The sequence below is a fragment of the Scleropages formosus genome, chromosome 22 (genome assembly GCF_900964775.1).
Source record: "Scleropages formosus chromosome 22, fSclFor1.1, whole genome shotgun sequence".
Taxonomy (NCBI): Eukaryota; Metazoa; Chordata; class Actinopteri; order Osteoglossiformes; family Osteoglossidae; genus Scleropages; species Scleropages formosus.
In genome coordinates this window covers 20,605,085-20,627,369 of record NC_041827.1, presented here as the reverse complement: position 1 = coordinate 20,627,369, position 22,285 = coordinate 20,605,085, and the positions used below count along the sequence as shown (strand labels likewise).

At 45.5% G+C, this 22,285-nt stretch overlaps 2 protein-coding genes across 5 annotated transcripts in view; one reads left to right on the top strand and one right to left on the bottom strand.

The window, feature by feature from the left end:
- Positions 1-7,758, bottom strand: part of frmd4ba (FERM domain containing 4Ba) — a 53,800-nt gene extending 46,042 nt beyond the window's left edge. For 2 of the 4 annotated variants that reach the window (XM_018734137.2, XM_018734135.2), the window contains exon 1: positions 7,519-7,757. The gene's annotated coding sequence lies outside the window, so the exon portion shown is untranslated. Of the gene's footprint in view, positions 1-6,890; positions 7,170-7,518 lie in introns of those variants that run through there. The other 2 variants (XM_018734136.2, XM_018734134.2) reach the window with 2 other exon arrangements.
- A 5,821-nt stretch (positions 7,759-13,579) lies between these two features.
- The window catches only part of mitfa (melanocyte inducing transcription factor a), a 46,791-nt gene continuing 38,085 nt past the window's right edge, over positions 13,580-22,285 (top strand). Inside the window, exon 1 of the mRNA XM_029247808.1 lies at positions 13,580-13,790. Coding sequence (XP_029103641.1) covers positions 13,684-13,790 — 107 coding nt within the window. The 5' untranslated portion in view covers positions 13,580-13,683. The remainder of the gene's footprint in view (positions 13,791-22,285) is intronic.

Here is a 22,285-nt window from a genome sequence, read left to right as displayed (position 1 = left end):
GGCTATTTGAGGCGCAATCTCCACTGCATGAAAACAGTGCCGTATACCAAATCGACGAGGGGCATCACGGGGGGGTGACATCGCCTCCCTCTTCCGCTCTACAGGGCAGGTCATTTGTGCCCTTCTCATAGCTGCGGTAATAGACCGTAAATCCCAAAGGTGAGAGCTGCCACGAGGCCACGGGGCCGCTGTTCTGAGGGACCACATTCCCAGGACACCGAACCCATCGCTCTGCAGAAACACGGGACAGAAGACAGAGCGATCCAGGGACGGGGCTACGATATCTGCCGAAGAGACATAGAAAGCAGTCGCATAGAAACACGGGACAGCTAGTAGTGTAGTGGATGGAGCTGCTGCCTTTGGCTTCAAAGATCATAGGTTCGATTCCCCACCTCCTGCTATAGCACCCTTGAACAAGGTACTTACCATAAATTGCTCCAGGAAAATTACCCAGCTGTATAAAAGGGTAAATACAGGAATTGTAAGTAGCTTAACAATGTAAGGTGCTTTGGAGAAAAGCATGAATGAATGTAAGTGATTGAGGGCAATAAGGACCCCAACAACAAGGCACTAAGACACAGTGTCCCCTTAATAACTTGTAAGCTGCAAATAATAATCCATGACCAAACCTGACTGAACACTAATGTTCCACTTTCAGCATCCAACTGCAAATAAATCTGTTCATTTTAAATCCTACTATTTCCATCCCAGCAGCCATATTACTTAGACAAGGTGACACACATCCTCTGCAGTCCTCAATGTATATAACCGCACTGCTGCCTATTATCTATCCATGGCACCTTCTAAAAAATTCTCAAGATACAGATCCACTTTTGATGTTGTTCTGTATGTTTCCGGGTGTTTCTATGAATGTGTCGGAAGGAGCATCCACTACGTCCAACTCACTGTATGTCCATTAAAGTTATCTTATTTCTGTTGTAACAGCTGGAACGACGCACTCCGGCTCAGACTCAATAAATACACCCAAGGTTTCGCTCGCAACGTTAATTACTCAGCTAGCAGAATCAATTCAATAACTGTTTTTTTTTTTTTTCTGGTCTAGTACATCAGATGTTTGCGCCTCCCTCCGCCTAATAATGACTTTATCTCAGTTCAGTGGTTGTGGAGACTGGCTTGGCTATAAATAGCACCGTTAGTAATTGGACCGTTTAGACCATGGGAAGGTGTGGGATGGAGAAGCAGCATGCACACAGCTCTCCGTGGGCTCCGCTTCACGCTCCCGCTGTATCCGAACAGCAGGGCAAAATGAGCAGAACGCCGTGGAGCCCAGGGTTCAATCGGAAAGTCACGGGACCCTCGTCGGGACGAAATCGCAAGGATCCCGAGGATCCGTGGAACGGGCCCTCCTCTGTCTAGGAAAACGGGCTCCCTGCTGCCGTTCAACCGGCTCAGATGAGTGAGGACACCCGCCGAAGGCTGTAACCAGAGAGAGGCATCGATCCACATCGCTCGTGCACCTCTGGGGGGCACGTCTGCCTCCCGGAAGGGCGCTGCTCCGATCCATACGGTTCACGTTCCATCTCGATGGGGGGCAAACCCCCCCCCTTTCTTCTCAGAGAGCAGTTGTTCAATTGTCATCAACATTCGTGTCCCGCAAACATTTCTAGAATTAATACTTGAAACCCTAATGCTGTTTGCCTGGTGCACGGTTGCGCTAATTAGATGACCGATAATTGCCAATTCTCCCTGCAGCATCCGGGAAAGGCGGCGGCAGTGGTGGACAGCCCAGTGCAGAGCTGTAGAGCCTCAAGGCTGATCAGGGCTCTGATATCAGATCAGTGCTGCCTGCGCCAACGGTTCACACCGCAGCAGACACAAACGAGGAGGTTTCTCCGCTTACGAGATGATCGGCGAAGCTTCTTCTGCGTCCAGCAGGACCGCCGACGGCACACAAAACACGCAGACGGCCCATTCAGGGTTCAGATCAGCCCAGGCCTAGAACACCCTCGGGGTAGCGACGCACTGGCTCCAAGTGGAAAAGCCAGCCATCGGCAGGCGTATCATACGCCGGGCGTGTTCTCTGCATTCATATGCAAATTCAGGCCCATCCTCTGCCAGAAGGTCTTAATGCACCATCTGCATGCAGGTCAGTGGAGCGCCCTGTTGGGGGACTGAACATCTGACTCCAAGGGCCAGTACTGTCATGCTTTTGAGAAAAAGCTCTTTGCCTGTCTGGCCTCTAGAAACACACCGTGGTAAGAGAAAAGAAGTGGGCAGCACACGTCATGTGTACAAAGCTTTGTCTTTTATGTAGCACCGTGATCCTGGAGGAACGTTGTTTCGTTTCACTGTATACTGTACCAGCTGTATATGGTTGAAATGACAATGAAGCCACTTGACTTGACTTGACGCCACATGCGTAGTGTGCGACCCGCTGAACTGAGTGCATTCCTCAGCAGCGATATAATGTACCCAGGCTGAGCATCTACATAACTGTACATCTCTGCATACCTGAACATCCAAAGAGCCTCTGCCCTAAATGAACATACTGAGCCCTAACAGAGCATTGTGAGCTGCATAAGTCACCTATTTCGTACAGATAAAATACTGTATACGGAGGGTCCCTGAGTTACGATGGTCTGACTTGAGATTTTTCGACTTTACGACGGTGCGATCGCAAAACGCGTTCAGTTGCGCCCGTACTTTGAATTTTGATTTAAATGCATTTTTGACTTACAATATTCTCAACTTACGAGGGGTTTATCAGAACGTAACCCCATCGTAAGTCAGGGACTGTCTGTATAAGGAATAAAGGGTGATCACACACACATTTTCGGAACCGCTCGTCCCATACGGGGTCGCGGAGCCTACCCGGCAACACAGGGCGCAAGGCCGGAGGGGGAGGGGACACACCCAGGATGGGACACCAGTCCATTGCAAGGCACCCCAAGCGGGACTCGAACCCCAGACCCACTGGAGAACAGGACCCAGTCCAACCCACTGCGCCACCGTGCCCCTAAAGGGTGATCATACATACCGTATATATTTATGAGTGTGTCAGCTATTTCTTGGCTAATAATTCTGGGTGGCACAGTGAGGAGCGCCTGGGTGGTGTGAGAGAATGTGGGTTCTATCCTTGCTCAGTCTGTGTGAAGTTTGCATGTTCTCCCTGTGTCTGTGTGGGTTTTCTCCAGGTGCTCTGGTTTCCTCCCACGGTCCAAAGACACGTTATTCAGGTTCCTCCATAGTGTGTGAGTGACAGAGAGAATGTGTTCCACTGATGTATGAATGAGTGACCCCTTGTAAGTAGTATATCTAGTAGTGTAGTCACCTTGGTGAATAAGGTGTGTGGGCTGATAACACTACATAGTATCCATTGCAAGTTGCTTTGGAGAAAAGCATCTGCTAAGTGAATAAACATAAATGTAATTTCTCATGTAGGCACATACGGGGGGGGGCTGGTGGTACAATGGTCGAAGCCCCTGCCTAGGCATTCAATGGAATCAGGTTTGAATCCCACCTGAGTAAGGTGCTGAATTGATACAGTAAAAATTGCTCAGCTGAATAAATGGGTAAAATCACTGTAAGTCACTCTGGAGATGAGTGTCAGATGAATGTAATGCAAGCAAAAACTAATGATAAAATTACAATTAATTTTCAGCCATGGGTGACATTGAGGATTGGGAAAAAAATCATTCTTGTCTGTTTGGTTTTCCCACAAGGACAGCTAAAATAAGCCAGAATTATTTTGTTTACAGCTCTAAGCAGCAGCTTCATTTCAGAAAACATATGGTCCCTTTTTTTGGAAGGTGAAATGGGTACGTTGGGACAGACGGGGTTCATTTAGCCTCCGCTATTCTGCGGCCTCGAATCGGTCACAGACTGTTTGTTCTACACAGGATTTCCTGTCGAAGCGCCGCGAGGAGACACTGCCGGGGGGAAACGGCACAGAGTAGCGCTCACCGTCCGCTTCCACGCCGGCGAACATCTGTAGCGTCATCTCGGATTCCTGTTTTTGACACTTCAGCCGGGACAGCGCTCTCTCTTCTGACAATGACACTGGATTCTTGTTCACAAAAAATATTAAAAATAGTAAATACCCCCAGGGATTCAAATCTTGCCAAAATGTATACATTCCACTGCAACAGTGGCTGCTGTTAGGCTGCATCCAGCTAAGGTTCTGTAGGATCCTGGTAAACTGTGATTGAAGATCAGCCATAACTTTCCAAAACTCTTGACTTTTCACTAAAATAGTAGTGCTGCTATCTCACAGCACCTGGGTGGTGTGAGAGAACGTGGGTTCCAGCCCCACTCAGTCTGTGTGGAGTTTGCATGTCCTCCCCGTGTCTGCGTTAATTTCCTCTGGGTGCTCTGGTTTCCTCCCACGCTCCAAAGACATGCTGTTCAGGTTCACCCATAGTGTGTGTGAATGACGGAGAGCGTGTGTGTGTTCCACTGATGTACGGATGAGTGACCCAGTGTAAGTAGTGTATCTAGCAGTGTAAGTCACCGCGGTGAATAAGGTGTCTGGGCTGATAACACTACATAGAGTTCATCTGAAGTTGCTTTGGACAAAAGCATCCGCTAAATAAATACATGTAAATATAATATTTGGGCTACAGTGAAAAAAGAATGTCTGGACTGTGGGAGGAAACCAGAGCACCCAGAGAAAACCCACACAGACACAGGGAGAACATGCAAATTCGACACAGACTGAGTGGGGATCAAACCCATGCCCTCTCGCACTACCCAGGTGCTGTGAGACAGCAGTACCCACTCGGCCACCGTGCTGCCTGTACATACATTTATGTGTAAGGTACTTTAAACAGATAGAGGAAGGGTTCCTTCGTACATCATTCATTTACATCCTGCAAAGCAGGATACGGGCATTCCTCATGTCACCGTGTCAAGTTAGTCATTGTAACCAGAGCACCGGTACAAAAAAAGCACCTCATATCTGTTTGTCCACTTTAATCCCAGGAAAAAATACAGAAAGGTATGATGCAATAACTCAAGTGTGAGGACTAAACCCAAAACTAGGCTGCTCCAGTGTGTTGTTCTGCATGGTGCCTGTACCTTTAAAACGATACTGTATCGATGAAGCCATTAATGTGCCAGAAATGGCAAATAACTCTTGGCTCCGCTGGCCGAGTACCAGTGATGGAATCTTCGGTGACAGCTAATGGCTTTATTGAACTGGAACCGCTGACCCCATTGAAACCTGCCGAACATCCTAGACTAAAGTCAACACAGTGCTTGTCTGCTTTTGTTCTGAAATCATTGTGCGTGAGCGTGTGTATGTGTGTGAGTGTGTGTGTGTGTGTGTGTGTGTGTGTGTGTGTGTGTGTGTGTGTGTGTGTGTACGGCTGGTTTTAAAAAGCGAATGCAGCCAAAATGTATTGTTACGTGTTACTGGAGTGCAGGGTAATTCTATCAATAACCCATCTCAGGAATTCAACACACAACTTACAAGCACTGTGCATTTCACACTCGAGCGTTTTGTAAAAGCACTGTGTACAGAATGTGTTTAGGTACAACACTGTATATCACACTGAATATTTCATAGACATTGTTCTCTGGAAGACATCGATTTTATGCAATGTGTATTACCGACACACAAATGTGCAATATTAGTGATTATATAACTCTCACTTAATTGCTGTATTAAAACTGATGGATGTCACTCGAACACAGTTCGATTTCCTGGGTTTTAATTTTGTCCCTTAATAAATCAAAGACGGTTTCTGCCTGCTGACTTGTAAATTGTGATTAGAGGGGTTGTTTTACAGTAATTTCAGGAGCCAGTGCACCGCACAGACTGAACATAAACTAGAGCAGAACCTGCCCAGGATATCGCACTTCCACCCCCATTTTTGCTTGGACCATTATGTGTTTATCCCAGGAAACGGGAAACTGGGGACAGAACTCGGTGCTGCAGACCAGGGCCCTTGAAAGCCCCTCTTTTCTTTGTCTTTAGAGAAGCTTCAAGTGTGTGAGTGTTTATAGGGAAACAAGCACACGCGTGTCCGTGCTTCACACACACACACACACACACACACACACACACACACCCCTGCTGCCAACAACGTGCAACAAAGACACACGTGACTGCTTTGTGGTTCTGTCTCCTCTGCCATTAAAACTTTTAGTTTTGATGAACCAGCCAAGCAGATTGGTATTGCAAAAGAAAAAAAAAAAAGAATTTCAGTTTTATTTTTCCAGACAGTAATCATCTGTCTTCTTTAAAAATAATTCAACCACTATGAACATGAAAACTCAAAAGCTTTGCAGGACATGAGACCTCCTCAGTCTGACCAAAATGACCCAGAATCAGCACCAGTGTTCCAGTGTGCAGTGTCCCCCCCCCCCCCCCCCCCCCAGTGTGCAGTGTACTAGTGTCCGGTGCACTAGTGCATTAGTGTGCAGTGCTCCAGTGTGCAGGGCCCCCAGTGCCTTAATGTGCTGTGCAGTGCAGTGCAGTGCAGTGCCCCCCCCGTGCTGTGCTCAAGTGTCCAGTGCCCCTCAGTGCCCTGGTGTGCAGTGCCCCCCCCCCCCAGTGTGCAGTGTACTAGTGTCCGGTGCACTAGTGCATTAGTGTGCAGTGCCCCCCCCCCCCCCGCAATGTGCAGTGTATGAGTGTCCAGTGCAGTGCCCCCCGTGTACAGTGTTCGGTGCCCTGGTGTGCAGTGCTCCCCCCCCCCAAGTGTGCAGTGCTCATTCTCATATCAACTATGTTCCTATATCGAACATGTAAAGAAAAGTGAAGAAATACAGAATTAAGGCTTAAGCAGTCATTAACGCGAACGCTGCGCAAACAGGAACCGCCTGCTTCGTCAGTTACGAATTAGATAATATCTGCTCTGCAGTTATGAATGGAAAGCACGCCCTCGAACATATTAATAATTAATGAAGCAACAAAAGTCTCTTACTTCTTCGGTCCGCTCTGATTTTCTGCGGGTGGCGACCGCGCTGCACAAAAGCCTCTGCGACAACGGAGGGGCTCGTTCCCTTTGCCAGCTTCGCCTTTTAAAATGCGCGTGCAGGACCGTTTCATACCTTCTTCTGTGATACACGTGTGCGCGCGCGGGCGCGCTCGCTCGTCTAAGGCTGCGGGTCCGCCGGACAGCTGTGTTTTCTGTCACAACAAAGGAGAGACGCGCACCTCACCCGCGCTCGCTGTTGTGGCGTTTTTTGTTTTGAAAAATACCACTTCGTGCATGATCTCATGATCTGTCCTCGCGACAGAAAAATGCAGCGCCAACATACGAGCGATCAAAGGGAAAAAAAATGAATCGATACAAAGAGAATGCAGTGCACGCGGGCGGCCAAATCCGCGATCCGCGTGCGCCGCCCGACGCCTCCGTTACACACATCACATGTGGGTAACACTGTAACACTGTAACACTGCACCGGCCGCGAATGCGTGTGTGCGTGTGCTGTCATAGCTCGCCAGACAGAATCACACAGGCGGTCCCATCCCACCTGTCCCTCAACGACGCGAGCACGATACATAAATAAATGTTGTGAGACGCAATAAAACTGGACACACACTCTTACCTCGCGCCTCCTGTATTTCAGCTCCTCGGTTCGGTGTTTATTCCCTGCACGTCTCTCCCTTAAAGCGCCTTCCTCCTTCCTCCTCTCCAGCCTCTGCGCGCGCGCGTCTGTGTGTGTGTGTGTGTGTGTGTGTGTGTGTGTGTGTGGCTCTGTTGTTCAGTCAGGAAACCGCCTCATTCCGCAGATCGCACCCTGAGACACACACCAACACACTCTCGCGCGCGCACACGCACACGCACGCACACACACACACCACGCCTTCTGCCCCGCCGCGCTCCCGAGCACTCCCGCAACCGACGAGTCCCCGCTCGCCCCCGCGTCCAGCGCGCTCCCGCGTTCCCAGCCTCTCTGCCCCTATTCACACCTTGTGTTTTTTTTTAATGATCCGGCACCCCTCACGCCTAGCGATGCGCGTCCCCGCGTCCCCGCGTCCCGCGCTCTCCCGTGCCATGCGCGCCGTCCCGGGGGAGGCAGGTTAATGAGATTGTGTCGTTGTGCTGCCGGATAATCCGGCTTTTGAAAGGGACGCGCGCGCGTTTCGGATCCGCCAAAAACACATTTTACAGGAATTGCCTCTCTGTGTGTGTGTGTGTGTGTGTGTGTGTTCGCTGATACGTGCGGGGATTAAACGGCAGCGCCTGCAAAACATACACAGCACAAAAACCCACAACATATTATATACACACCGATTTATGAAATACTCTAATAATCGCATCATTTATTAACTGCTCAGAATTTAAAAAAAAAAAAACTGTCTAAAAAGTGAATAAACAGAAGCTTTAACTTCTCACAGAGAATAAATACGTTTTCTTGGATAACAGACGTAATGAATATGAAACTGTACATGATGTTCCACACTGGCGCCTCATGCAGACGGTTCAACAGTTAATTAACATCAAAACATTACAATCTAAGCAAGCAGAGAAATATTAGTCACCTTCAGTCATAACGCACATCAGTACCAGGGTAAAGGACACAAAACAGTCCAAAATAATTAAAACCAACAAATGTGTGAAAAATTATACTTATTAATTTGCAGTTTCGCACTAATGAAACTTTTACCAAAAAACAGAAAATATTCATGAATAACTGAAGTACTCATGTATATTTTTCTATGAATCACTTATATGAATCACATCATATGAATCAGTCATTATTTCCCCTTTTGTGCCAGGCTCATGCTGTCCCAGAAAATTGATTATGAGGCCCATTTTTGAATAGAGTGATGGATTCTGAAATGGCCAATCTCACAGACAAAGAGTGTGAGCGATGAATGCAGAAGGAAGGGTGTGTCGTGGAGATACGGCCCACTGAACAATGGAGCGGCTTCTAATTGCCAGGGCAACCGGGCCGATAGGAAACCAGGAGCGCAGAGAAAAAAAATTAAACAACAAAAAAAAAAAATCATACACACACTGCGCCACTCTGACTGCCAAGCAAAAGTTAATCATTCCGGATATTTCCATCCTGAGAGGAACAGATTATTGTCGGTGTCTAGGCAACCAAAAGGTTTGATACTGGTGAAAAAACGGGTTCCTGAAAGCGTTAAGTGGTTCGCCCAGGGGATTGCCCCCCCGTCCCTCATCCCTCATCCCTCATCCCCCGTTTTGTGGGATTTTGATCACCATCTCATTAGGCTCCTCTCAAACCTGGTAAAATTCCCTTTACCATCTCATTAGCCTCATCCAAAAGTGTGTGTATATGTGTGTGTGTGAACATCTCTGTCCCCTGGAACACAGCACTGCCTCCTTTGTTCTTCCAAAATGCAGATATTTCCTTTACATTGAAGCTCCACATTGGTGAACCTGCCAACACTGTTGGAAGTGCAATTAAGTCTGATTTGCTCGTAAAACCACGTTGACAACTGTAGCTGAATAATAGCGGCCAAGACACGAGCTTAAGATGTTTGTTAGAATATGCAGAGTCAAAATAATAAAGGCAATAAGAGAAATAATTTTGTGGTGCAGCAACACCAAAGACACGTTTTCCCCAATTTTCCCAGTCAGAGTCATTGCCAGATGTTCAGCCAGGACTTGACAGTTGTACTGCAGAACAGCACCGTGGTATTCTGTTGAAATGTGGGCTTTTTTTATTCTCTGGCTGAATTGCTCAGCACTTTGTTCTTGAGAGAACGGAATTCCCACCAGCTCTGCTTCTCTCAGTTGTGGTCATATTTTAATGTGGACGGATTCTTACCGCTTTGCTTTCCTGCCTCTTTTTAACCGCCCCAGACCTTGTTTTTCATCAGTTTTCTAATTTAAACGGAGGGCGATGAAGCGCACCAAGTACGCAAGCAGTCTCCATGAACTCTTCGCAAACAATGCGAGTGGATGGCATTTCATCTGAGCACAACAGGAAAGAGTTATTGTAGATGCCACACCGTACTTTATCATTTACTTACATAGCAGATGCTTTTCTCCAAAGCGACTTCCAATGAACTCTATGTAGTGTTATCAGCCCACACACCTTATTCACTAAGGTGACTTGCACTGCTAGATACACTACTTTCACTGGGTCACTCATCCATACATCAGTGGAACACACACACTCTCTCTCTGTCACTCACACACTATGGGGGAACCTGAACAGCATGTCTTTGGACTGTGGCAGGAAACCAGAGCACCCAGAGGAAACCCACACAGACATAGGGTAGAACATGCAAACTCCACACAAACTGAGTGGGGATCAAACCAACATCCTCTCGCACCAGCCAGGCACTATGAGACAGCAGCATTATTCACTGTGCCACCATTCCACCCGCATTATACCATCATAACATGGATAGAAAGGAATAGCTACGCCAATCGGCCACAAAATTAAAACCATTGACAGGTGAAGCTCTGGCCAATGTTCTGCTGGGAAAAAAATTGTTCAGGAATGTTTTGAGGAACATGACAAAGAGTTCAAGGTGTTGACTTGGCCTCCCAATTCCTCAGATCTCAATCCGATCGAGTATCTGTGGGACGTGCTGGAAAAACAAGCTCGATCCATAGAGGTCCCACCTCGCAATTTACAGGATTTAAAGGATTTGCTGTGAACGTCTTGGTGCCAGATACCACAGGACACCTTCAGAGGTCTTGTGGAGCCCATTCTTCAATGGATCAGAGCTGTTTTGGTGGCACGAGGGGGACCTACACAGTATTAGGCAGGTGGTTTTAATTTTTTGCCTGATCATTGTAGTACAGTATGTACAAGAAAAATCCACTGCGTTACAGTCAATCAAACTAAAACAACTTGAATATAATGCATTTTTACACAGCTTTTACTTTAATGATTCACGTTAAGATCCTTCTTCACATGTTGTGCAAGCATTTGTCCTACTTGGATTTAACCCAACAGCCATTTAGTCATAAATGGACTTCTTTAACCCCTAGACCTCCTGCGCCAGTAAATTAATCATGTATTTTCTGTGTTCATTACTGGATTTTTTATATAATTATATTGAATTTGATTGAGTTTATCTGGGGGGGGTGCGGTGGCGCAGTGGGTTGGACCAGGTCCTGCTTTCCCGTGGGTCTGGGGTTCGAGTCCCGCTTGGGGTGCCTTGCGATGGACTGGCGTCCCATCCTGGGTGTGTCCCCTCCCCCTCCGGCCTTACGCCCTGTGTTGCCGGGTAGGCTCCGGTTCCCCGCGACCCTGTATGGGACAAGCGGTTCTGAAAATGTGTGTGTGAGTTTATCTGATAGGAATCAGTGGGGGTTTCATTATTAATTCTTTTCTGAATGACAAGAAGGTGAGATTTGCCATATTTTGTGTCAATTACGGTAGCTTTGCTCTTGGAGTTGTACCACTTCGGGTACCTCGGAGCGTTTCTCATGGGCACATTGGGCACATGTGCTGTGCGCAGGAAACGGCAACATATACGAGCCATGGCTGTTACGCTCAGTCCATGGGTGACCGGTTTGAATGTTCGATTTTGCAGCAGCCAATTTTCTTGCCTTGATTGGCCCTTTTAGACCGTTGTCTTGCCACATATATATTCCTGTTCACCCAGCCATGTGTGTCCAGTGGGCTGTTTTCTTTTTCTTGTAATTTATGAGGTTCAATCTGATCTTCCACATACACAGAGGAAATACTGTTGATAAAATTCTAATTGAGTGGGGCGGTAATAGCAAGAGCGAGCATTCGCGGCGTCTCTATAGAGGCGTAATGGAGATGTGGGTTTGGCCAAAGCAAGAAGACACACTGATCAGTCCAAAAAAAGGTCACGACACACCATTGTGCTCAAGGCTGAGATTCCGTGTGCCGACCGGCAGTGGTGGCCAGAGTAGCGGTCAAAGGTGCCTATGATCATAGGACTGCTCCTCAATCTGCTTCTGCTCTAGAAGGAACAGTTCGATCCCCACTCAGTCTACGTGGAGTTTGCATGTTCTCCCCGTGTCTGAGTGGGTTTCCTCCCACACTCCAAAGACATGCTGTTTAGGTTCATCCATAGTGTGTGAATGACAGAGAGAGTGTGTTCCACTGACGTATGGACGAATGACCCAGTGTAAGAAGTGTATATAGCAGTGTAAGTCACCGCGGTGCATAAGGTGTGGGGGCTGATAACACTGCACAGAGTTCATTGGAAGTTGCTTTGGAGAAAAGTGTCTGATAAATAAATAAATGTAAATGTAGAAGTTATCATTTATCATTGACACATTTACCTGATGCTTTTCCGCAAAGCAACTTACAACAAACTACTTACAGCAATTTACCTATTTATACAGGTAGCTTATAAAAAGACAATAATAATTAATATCTGCAGAAAGAGTGCAGAAGAAAGTGATTTGCTTTGCCAAACTTTGGTAAATAAGGTAATGAAAATAAAAATGAGGCCATAAAAATTAACATGTTCTTCCCATGTTTGGATGTGTTTCGTACCATGTCCAGCATCCCTGACTGCATGAGTCACTGCTGAAAATGGATAGATGGATTGTTCAGATCGACAAAACACCTGAGAGGCTGACGTCCAAGTGCCAAGAGAGGCCATGCTGGTAACACCCCTGAAAAGGAACAACGTGATTCCCCACTAAAACATATCCGTCTATATAAATATGCCCATTTTGTGAAATAAAAACAGTAGAACGTAAGGAAGTTTGACATATAGGGTGACCTACAGACCATGACAGCTAATTGATACATTTGTTTTGGAAAGAGACATCTGGGGTGTAATTATGATTTTTCAATTACAAGTTGCACTCAGAGACAAAAGGTGTAAATTGTGTGAATCAAACATATTAAAACACAGTCTGTAAGACCGAAATAGGGTTTTCCCTAGAAATAATATATCTTTTTATTTGGTCCTATACTGCCATCTGCTGGTGAAAATAGTAAAAACTATTGAACAGCCCTGTGGGAAAAGAGAGAATCATGTATAATGAGTAAAACTGTAGGTGGCGCTGTTATTAGACCAAGAAAGGACTGACCGGTTAAAACTGTGGGTGTTTTTGTGGCCAAAATATATTTATATATTTATATATCTATATACACACACACACACACACACGTTGACTAGTTAAAACGTTCCTGTGACATGTTACATGTCCATGCGAAACATTTACTCTTCATTAAAAAAATCCTCTTAAAAATTATATTAATTTTTATGTTAATTAATGAGTGGTATGTCGGTGAAAGGAGACTGTATAATCCTGTTGGAACGGGATATCGGTCCCTCCAGTGCACGCACTGGTTTAGAGGAAAAAAAAAAAAAAAAAAAACATTATCTGAAAGTGATTTTGATGTCATTAAAACTTTTAACAGGTGTTCGGTCTGGTATTTAATTTGATTTCAAAGTAACTTCCTAGACCCAGTTGTTACGAGGCCTTTACCACGAAGTTAGGTAAAATTCCAACACTCAGCGGAACGAAAAGAAAGCTGCTAACACGAGATTACACTGTCAAAAACAGCAGGCCAAGTACATGCTGGTAAAAAACACGTCGTCATTGGTATGTATGGGACTTGTAGTTTTTTCCTGCGGGGACCTGGTTTCACCAGCGTTCTTTGGGCGTTCAACAAAACTACACTTCCTCAAACCGATTAAACGCCTGCGCCACCTGTCGGCCGGGAGGACCAGCGCTAAACAAGCCCCGTAGCTGGCACCGTGCGCTTGACACTTAGTGCGTTTGTTGACCACATATTGACAAATTCGCAACGACGAAAGTTTGCGAGTTGACAGCGGGCGCGATGCAGGCGGAATCGGGCATCGTGCCGGACTTCGAGGTCGGAGAAGACTTCCAGGAGGAGCCCAAGACGTACTACGAGCTGAAGAGCCAGCCTTTGGCTTTGAGCAGGTTAGTGCGCAGTGAGTGAGTGAACGTGTGTCGCTGGTAGCGGGATGATGAGGAGTCGCGTTCGCGGGGACGAGCGCGGCGTGTCGCGTGTCCGCTTCGCAGCGGAGCCGTTCCCATCGGAACCCCACCTCAACCGAGCTACCTTCTCCAGGCGTGTCTGTCATATATCACATTCCGAGAGATGTGTGTGACCAGGAACCCCCCTGCCCGCGGGAGCGCGCTTTGGGTGGGAGCGCGCCTGCTGAGAACCACGCGCTTAGTTTGGTTTGGATGAATAACGCCGTGTTCTTCTTCTTCTTTTTTTTTTTTTTTTAAAAAAACTTAAAATAATCTATTGTAAACTTAAGACAGCTATCAACTGTTTATAAGCGCTAATTCAATTGTTGAGATGATCATCATATTCTGATTACTAGTAGACAAGTAGAAACAAGTACGTACACAACAACTTTTTGTGGATCATTTTTTATTATTTCGCTGTAATTATTATCATTATGCGTTAACTGAAATTATGACATTTTGATAGGAATATAGACTTCCAAATTTTTTATAAGTCACTTCATAGGAGACACACACACGTCACATATATACACACTGTGACTGTCTGAAAACCGTTTTTCCCAGCTGCTGTTTATTATTTTATTATAGTGTATCACGAAATCAAGAAAGTGTTTTCTCCTCCATATTAAAGGAGACCTGTATTACCTAGCAGATGTTTTATTAATATTTACAAGGGGGTCTGACCGGTGTTTGGTCTACATTTAATCTGGGATTATTGTACAGGGTTTATAACTGCAGTGTGAAAAGAACTGTGCGCGTCCGCAGCAGTACCGCCCCCTGCTGGCCGAAAAGCGGTAACGCAACCTTTCACTCAGCTTCGTGATTGACGTTTTCTCATTTAGCAGATGCTTTTCACGGTTCAAGGTTTATTGTCATAGGTACAAGTACCATGAAATTCTTCTTTGAGTGCTTCTCCACAGACTACGAACAAAAAAAACATTAGATAATACTGCACAAAACAATAACAATAAATAATGCTAATAACAATAAATAACAATAGACAGCCAGAATACTTAGTGAGAATACTTGAAGTGACAGTGTAACGTGCCGACGTGCTTGGAGGGAACAGTCCAACTCTAGTTACAAAAGGTGGCACATTGGTTAGTGTTGTATACTCTTACAGCAGTGTGGTAAAAGCTGTTCCTGTACCTAGCAGTGCAGGTTCGAATAGACTTGAGAAGCTCTGCAGATGGCAGAGAAGAGAAAAGTGCTCGTGCGGGGTGACTGTGATCTTTCATGATGCGCGTCGTCTTTCTGAGGCAGCGTGTGGTGTAGATGTCCTGGACTGCTGGTAGCTGTGTGCCGATGATTTCCTGAGCTGTTTTGACTAATTATTGTTATTGTTTTTAACATTTTTTTCTAGGCAACCTCCAATGTTAGTGTACTCTGCAGTGATTTTCTCACTTGTATAGCAGGGTTTTTACTGTATCAATTTACATTTACATTACATTTATTTAACAGACACAATTGAGGGTAAGCACCTTACTCAAGGGTACCGCAGCAGGAGTTGGATTGGGAAACGGCCTTGAGATTGCAAGAATTTTAAATATTACCTGCTGTGTGCTGCACTAAAGTGACTGCCATTTATGACATTTAGGCTCTTTTCTGGACTCTTAACACACACAGTCTTATTTCCTGTATAAAACATAAATTATTTTTTAACAAAATCCGAATTGTATAAGGCGGTGAAGCGTAAACGTGTAATACGAATAAGCACAATGTACATAAACCAATGCAAGGTTATAGGGGCCACTATGTAACTCATTATGGAACATTACCCTGCAGTAAGCACATAGTTCATCCCTGGTTTGTTTTCAACACTGCGCTATTTTGGGAGTGGGTCGTGGAATTATGGAACTGCGGAATCACGGCCCTTGGTGCTGCGAGAGAAATTGTGCAGTCCGGACTGTTCCTAACCACAGCGGTGCAGGAGAAAACTGGAACATATGCAGCAGGAAGCCAGAAACCCGATTAATAATTCTAAGTCAATTTTGTCATTAGTAAATTGCATTAGGTTGTCGCTCATTTAAAAGCTCAATGGTATTTTTGTGCGCTCATCGATTCTGAACCGCTGCCTCCATTTCCTTGGGGATGGAAAGGAAGGTCAACTCGCAGTTCATTGTGCAGGACAAGGAGAACCTTGCAGCGTGGAAGCAGTGCAGAGCTTTGTGATCCTCTGACCTTGTGACCTTTGCACTCTGAATCCTGAAATGAATGAAAACAGGAACATTCACCACCACTTTTTTTTTTTTTTTTTTTTCTTTTTTACTTTTAACACCGTCACATCCGTAGGTGTGACAGTTCAAGAAACACCTTAACGGTTCTTTCTGGTTTATTATACACAGCTACTCACTGTGCCACTGTGCCGAGTTTTCAGACCCTTTTTAAATGTGGACGAGATGACTATTATAAAACGATTACTATTATAAAACGAGATTACTTTTCCCGTAAATTACCTGAAAGTAGTTTCACAATCCAGCCCGAATGTTTGACTCCTACGCCCGATGTTTCGGCAGAGTCTGTTGCACGTGTCTGAAACGTCACGCCAATTGTCTTATTGGATCGCTGACAAGAGCTGCGCTGCATGGTGTCCAATCGCAGGCTTCTGTGGGCGGGGAAAACAACCGCATTGTTTTGTGATTGGCCGGGCTAAGAGCCCACCCCCCTTCTCGCCGGACCGCCCCGACGGGCCTCCGCACCGCAGCGCTCCGCACCGCCGCTCCAACTTGTCCCGCGTGTTGGCGGATCCCCATTCCTTCGGGGGACAGTACGAGTGCGGATGATTTTTAAAGGCAATAAAACTCAGGAGGAATGTGCCCACTGGCTGTTGGCAGCTCTCTGATTCTGTCCTCGTTTCTACCCATCTCAGACCCCACCTTATTAGCCGCAATCATGATCATGGCTGTTTGATCAAGTGGAAAATTTTACACACACACACACACACACACACACTTCTAGCAGTGGTCTCTTGAGTCTCGGAACAATAGTTCAATAGATCTTTATGTATTGCAAAAAACTCTTTATATATTTTTTTCCTCTCTCTGTCTAAGGTTGTATTTACTCTCCCTCTGCCTTCCCTGCTTTTATTGCCGTTTGTTTGTTTGTTTATTTATTAATAAACTTTTTGGGTGGGAGAAGCGCTCAGCAATGCAATAATAAGCAATAAGTTACCATAACCACTTCTTTAAATACCTTGAGTCGGTCTCTCTTGAAAAATACTTCTTTTTAAGAAAAACTAGTTTTAAAAGAAACTTGAGAACTCCCTGTTATAATTTTGAATCAAAGTGTGTTCTGAATATGTTTCTAGTAAGGTTTTCTGTAATATTTTCTTGTTCTGAACTGAAAACCTCTATATATATCCCATAATTCCAATAAACCATTGTTGTCTTTCATACTTTGGTGCGATGTGTGTCTTTCACTGAAACTGAGCCTTCCAGCATATTTACATTTAAACAAATGTATTTATTTGTTTAGCCGATACTTTTCTCCTAAGCACCCTGCTGTGTTAAGGCACTTGCACTCAAATTCCACATTTATACAGCTGCGTAATTTTTACCGTATTAATTCTGGGGCAGTACCTTGCTCAAGGGTATAGTAGTAGGAGGTGGAATTTGAACCTGCAGAGTCCGATTCCAACGGTAGCAGCTCTAACCATGTGAACCTTATGTAAAGCTAGGCTGCTCACTGCTTCCCACGTCATGTCTGCATTCAATCATCATTCGGCTTCCCAGAGCTGGGGGATGCTGTCAGTTTGCCTGTGCTGCTGTGCTGTGCCACTGATGAGGACGAGGATGTGAGGATGCTGGACTAACCTATGTTCTCTTTCCCACCTTACAGCAGGTGCCAGTTGCATCGTCAGCCACGAGATTAGCTATGAATCCTTTATGTAAGCACTGGATTTTCAATGCAGCCTAAGGGATTGGGCTACAGGTAGTTGAGCTTCAGCATGGTACATTGATGCAGCCCCTCATTAATACCCCAACACTTGTAATCATGGTGGAAAGGCAGGACGTGGGAGTAGGTAGCGGTGAAAATGGGACACCAGGTAGCACAGTGTTTAAGGCCACTGCCTTTGGACTTGCAGGTTTCAATCCAACCTCTTGCTGTAATATCCTTGAGCATGGCGCTTACCCTGATTTGACAAGTTAAAAAAATGTCCCAACTGTATAAATAGGTAAATACTTGTAGGGAGGGGGTGTGGTGGCGCAGTGGGTTGGACCGCAGTCCTGCTCTTCGGTGGGTCTGGGGTTCAAGTCCCGCTTGGGGTGCCTTGCGGCGGACTGGCGTCCCGTCCTGGGTGTGTCCCCTTCCCCCTCCGGCCTTACGCCCTGTGTTGCCGGGTAGGCTCCGGTTCCCCGTGACCCCGTAAGGGACAAGCGGTTCTGAAAATGTGTGTGTGTGTGTACTTGTAGGGAGCTTATGCTGTCGAGGTGCTTTGCAGAAATGTGTCAGGTAAATGAATAAATTTTAATATAATAACTGTTTTAACTGGGCACGGTGGCACAGTGAGTAGTGCTGCTGTCTCAGAGCACCTGGGCAGTGCAAGAGGGCATGGGTTTGATCCCCACTCAGTCTGTGTGCAGTTTGCATGTTCTCCCTGTGTCTGTGTGGGTTTCCTCCCACAGTCCAAAGACATGCTGTTCAGGTTCACCCATAGTGTGTGAGTAACAGACGGAGAGAGTGTGTGTGTGTGTTCCACTGCTGTATGGATGAGTGACCCACTTTAAGTAGTGTATCTAGCAGTGTAAGTCACTGTGGTGAATAAGATATGTGGGCTGATAACACTACATAGAGTTCATTGGAAGTTGCATTGGAGAAAAGTGTCTGATAAATAAATGTCAATATGTCAGACAAATGAGTAAATATAAGTGTTTTGACTCCGTGGTTAAGAAACAGTCTTGTTTTCTGATCTCAGGCATGATCTGTTGGCTGTGCACTCAGTCCTTGCCATGCTGCTCTGTGGAGAATTCCTGTCACAGCTGAAGGGTAGCACTTCTCTCTCTTCCCAGGGAACCAGTCTGCATACTTCAGGTAATTGACTTTGCGCAGCAGCCAATGACAGTCGCCTGGGACCATGAGCCGATCCACCTGAGCAGTTGCCAAAGCAGCTCCGTTTCGTTGCTGGTGCAGGTCTGGACCCGAAGAGTCCTGCCCACCCTCATCTTTAGCACCTGTCATGTTTGTGGGCAGGAACACGTTCAGCCAGTGAGTTCGCCGAGTCCAGCGGTTCGCTCTTCGGAATGCAGTCAGCGACTCGGTAGTAACATTGAGGTGTAGAGCCTCTTTAGATTAATAAATATCTCTGATGGGTGGGACTGTGTTATATTTATTGTACAGACATGCGTTGCTTAACGACGGGGATTCATTCTGAGAAATTAATCGTTAGGCAATTTTGTCGTTTTGCGAACATCATAGAGTGTATTTGTACAAACCTAGATGGTATAGCCTCGATCATAAAGTGTACTTATACAGCACTATATGATATAGCCTCGATCACAGAGTGTACTTATACAAATCTAGATGGTATAGCCTCAATCACAGAGTGTACTTATACAAATCTAGATGGTATAGCCTCGATCACAGAGTGTACTTATACAAACCTAGATGGTATAGCCTCAATGCAGTCAAGAGACACTGTAAACACGAGATTTATGACACTGCTGCTGGTATAACACAGCATACTGTTTTACAGTAAACTTTTTTTGTAAGTGGAAAGTACACTATAAAATAACGATAAAAAGTACAGTATAGTAAATACATAAACCAGTAACATACATGCTTATTATCATTATCAAGTATTATGTACCGCATGTAATTGTGTGTGCTGTACTTGTATATGACTGGCAGTGCAGTAGGTTTGTTTACAACAGCACTACTACAAACATGTGAGTATCAGACTGCGCTACAACGTCTCTAGTCGATAAGAATTTTTCAGCTCCATTATAATGTTATGGGACCACCGTTGTATATGGGGTCGGTTGTTAAGCGGTGCATGACTGTACTGTGAAGCATGTCGATCCATGGGTGCATATGCCCCCAAGCAGCTTGAGGAGTATGAATTTGGACCCGTTGATCCAAATGCCTATCTGTAATGCTCAATGGGGGTGGGGGGGATATTAGTGGGCCGACATTCAAGTTGAAACCATACTCCTGATTGTTGCTGCTGATGCTGATTTTGCTCAGTTTCTACAGCACAGTTCCGCCAGATTTCGTTTATCGTGTTGCAGTGAACGAAGCTTTTGTCTTGTAGCTGCATTGTGGCGAAAGAAAGCTTTCGGTTTTGGACAGCTGGTAACGTAGTGGTTAGAGGTACTGCCTTTGGATCCAATGGTTGCAGGTTCAGTCCCCACCTTTGGCTGTAGTAGCCTTGAGAAAAGTACTTACCCTGAATTGCTCCAGTAAAATGACCCAGCTGTGTAAATTTCTAAATAATTGTAACCTTAACGCTGTAAGTTGCTTTGGCAAAAAGTGAATAAATGTGGTTGCATTGTGGTAAACAAAGGCTTTGTATTGTGGCCCCCGCAGCTTTTGACCTGCAGTTATAATCCAGCAAACGATGCTTTCGTTTGGTATCACTGCAGCAAATGAAGTTTTCGTCTTATGCGAGGTCTCGTTAAAAAGTTCCAGAACTTGGAATCCATTCCAAAGAATACTACACATATGTTATTATTATGGGCTCTCATATGCCTGCAAACTAATGTCCCGCACATGATGTGCATTTGTCCCCAGCGCTCCGGCCACTTTCCGAATCACTGCTGGACATTTGCGGTCATCATGTGACTAAAGTCCATCACTTTAGTTTGGATTGCTTGAGTGTCCTCAAATCCCCTTCATTTCAGCTTCATTTTGATTTTTGGAAACGGAAAGAAATCACGGAAAGGAAGACTGGGTGAATGCAGAGGGCGTGGTCTTAGGAATGTTTTTTTTCTGCCAAAAATGTTTGAATAGAGACAGCAGTGTGTGAAGGAGCGTTGCCACGGTGCAGAAACCACTGACCATTTTCCTGCCGCTCTCGGCACTTTCTCCTGACTTTATCGCTCCATGGATGAAAAACCCCTTTATACAAGGCCCGATTAACTGTTTGACCTCTAGCGGAAACAGTGGAAAAACACGGTCGGCATGGCGGTATTGACAGTGCTGCATGATGTCAAAGGTTGACCTGAACGTGGAAGATCTTTGACTGAACGTTCGTCTCCTTGGAAACATTTCTGCCCTCATAAATAACGGTCTTGGGCAAGGAATCGTCACCAGTTGAAGGCAGTTCTTACCATCTTGAAAATTTCTGTTCCACTTCAACCATTTTTCACACGAAACTTGATGCGCACACTTTGTTTCACTTTTTTTAAATCCATTTTTCTTCTGAGATGGGAAAGAAATATGTTTGTTTTTGAATACACCTTTCTCAACACTGGTACAAGGTATGGGGAAACAGCTTCTCCTGGGTTGGTTAATATTTCTTTTGCACACACCTCTGAGAGTCTGAAATGCAGAAAACTAAGCTTTTGTCTTGTGTTTTTATTGCCGCTGAGGAAAAGTGTTTGTTTTATGTTTGCATTGCAGCCGTTGAAGTTTCGTCTTGCAATTGAATTGTGGCAAAGTTTTTCTTTTAGCAAAGGAGGTTTTATACGTTTGCATTGCAGCAAACAAGCTTTCATTTCCACTTTCTTTTTAAATTTCAGAAAAAGAAGTTTCTATCTTACATTTGTTTATCAGACACTTTTCTCCGAAAGCAACTTCCAATGAACTCCTTGTAGTGTTATCAGCCCACACACCTTATTCACCACGGTGACTTACACTGCATCACTCATAGATGCATCAGTGCAACACACACTCTCTGTCACTCACACACTATGGGGGAACCTGAACAGCATGTCTTTGGAGTGTGGGAGGAAACCAGAGCACCTCACAGGGAGAACATGCAAACTCCACACAGACTGAGTGGGGATTAAACCCATGTCCTCTTGCACTACCCAGGCGCTGTGAGATGGCAGCACTACTCACTGTGCCACTCTATTTTACATGTGCACCTCAGCAACGCAAACTTTTGTCCTGTGGTTGTGTTGGAAAAAACAGTAAAAAATCTGTGGCAGGTGAGCACAGGTGCCCCGTTTTGCTATGTCCCTGCAGCTACGCCGTTGGCTTGGTTGCAACGAGATACTGGTTTTCGCACATCACCTCCGCGCTGCTTTCCCTGCGCTTCGGCAAACACCTGAAGCCGATTCCACGCCCAGCCAGAGATGGCAGGAACATCTGATCCGGGAAACCTGGCGTGCCGCGAAATAGCTGCCGCGCAGTAATGTATGTGGCGCTAATTAGTGCCGAAAGAAAAAAAGTGAGATGTGCCGGTTTGGGCCGTTAGTGGCGCGTCATGTAACACCGCAATAATTACCGTGATGTAATTAATTTAAAATGAATAAATCCTAACACTTATTTCCCCA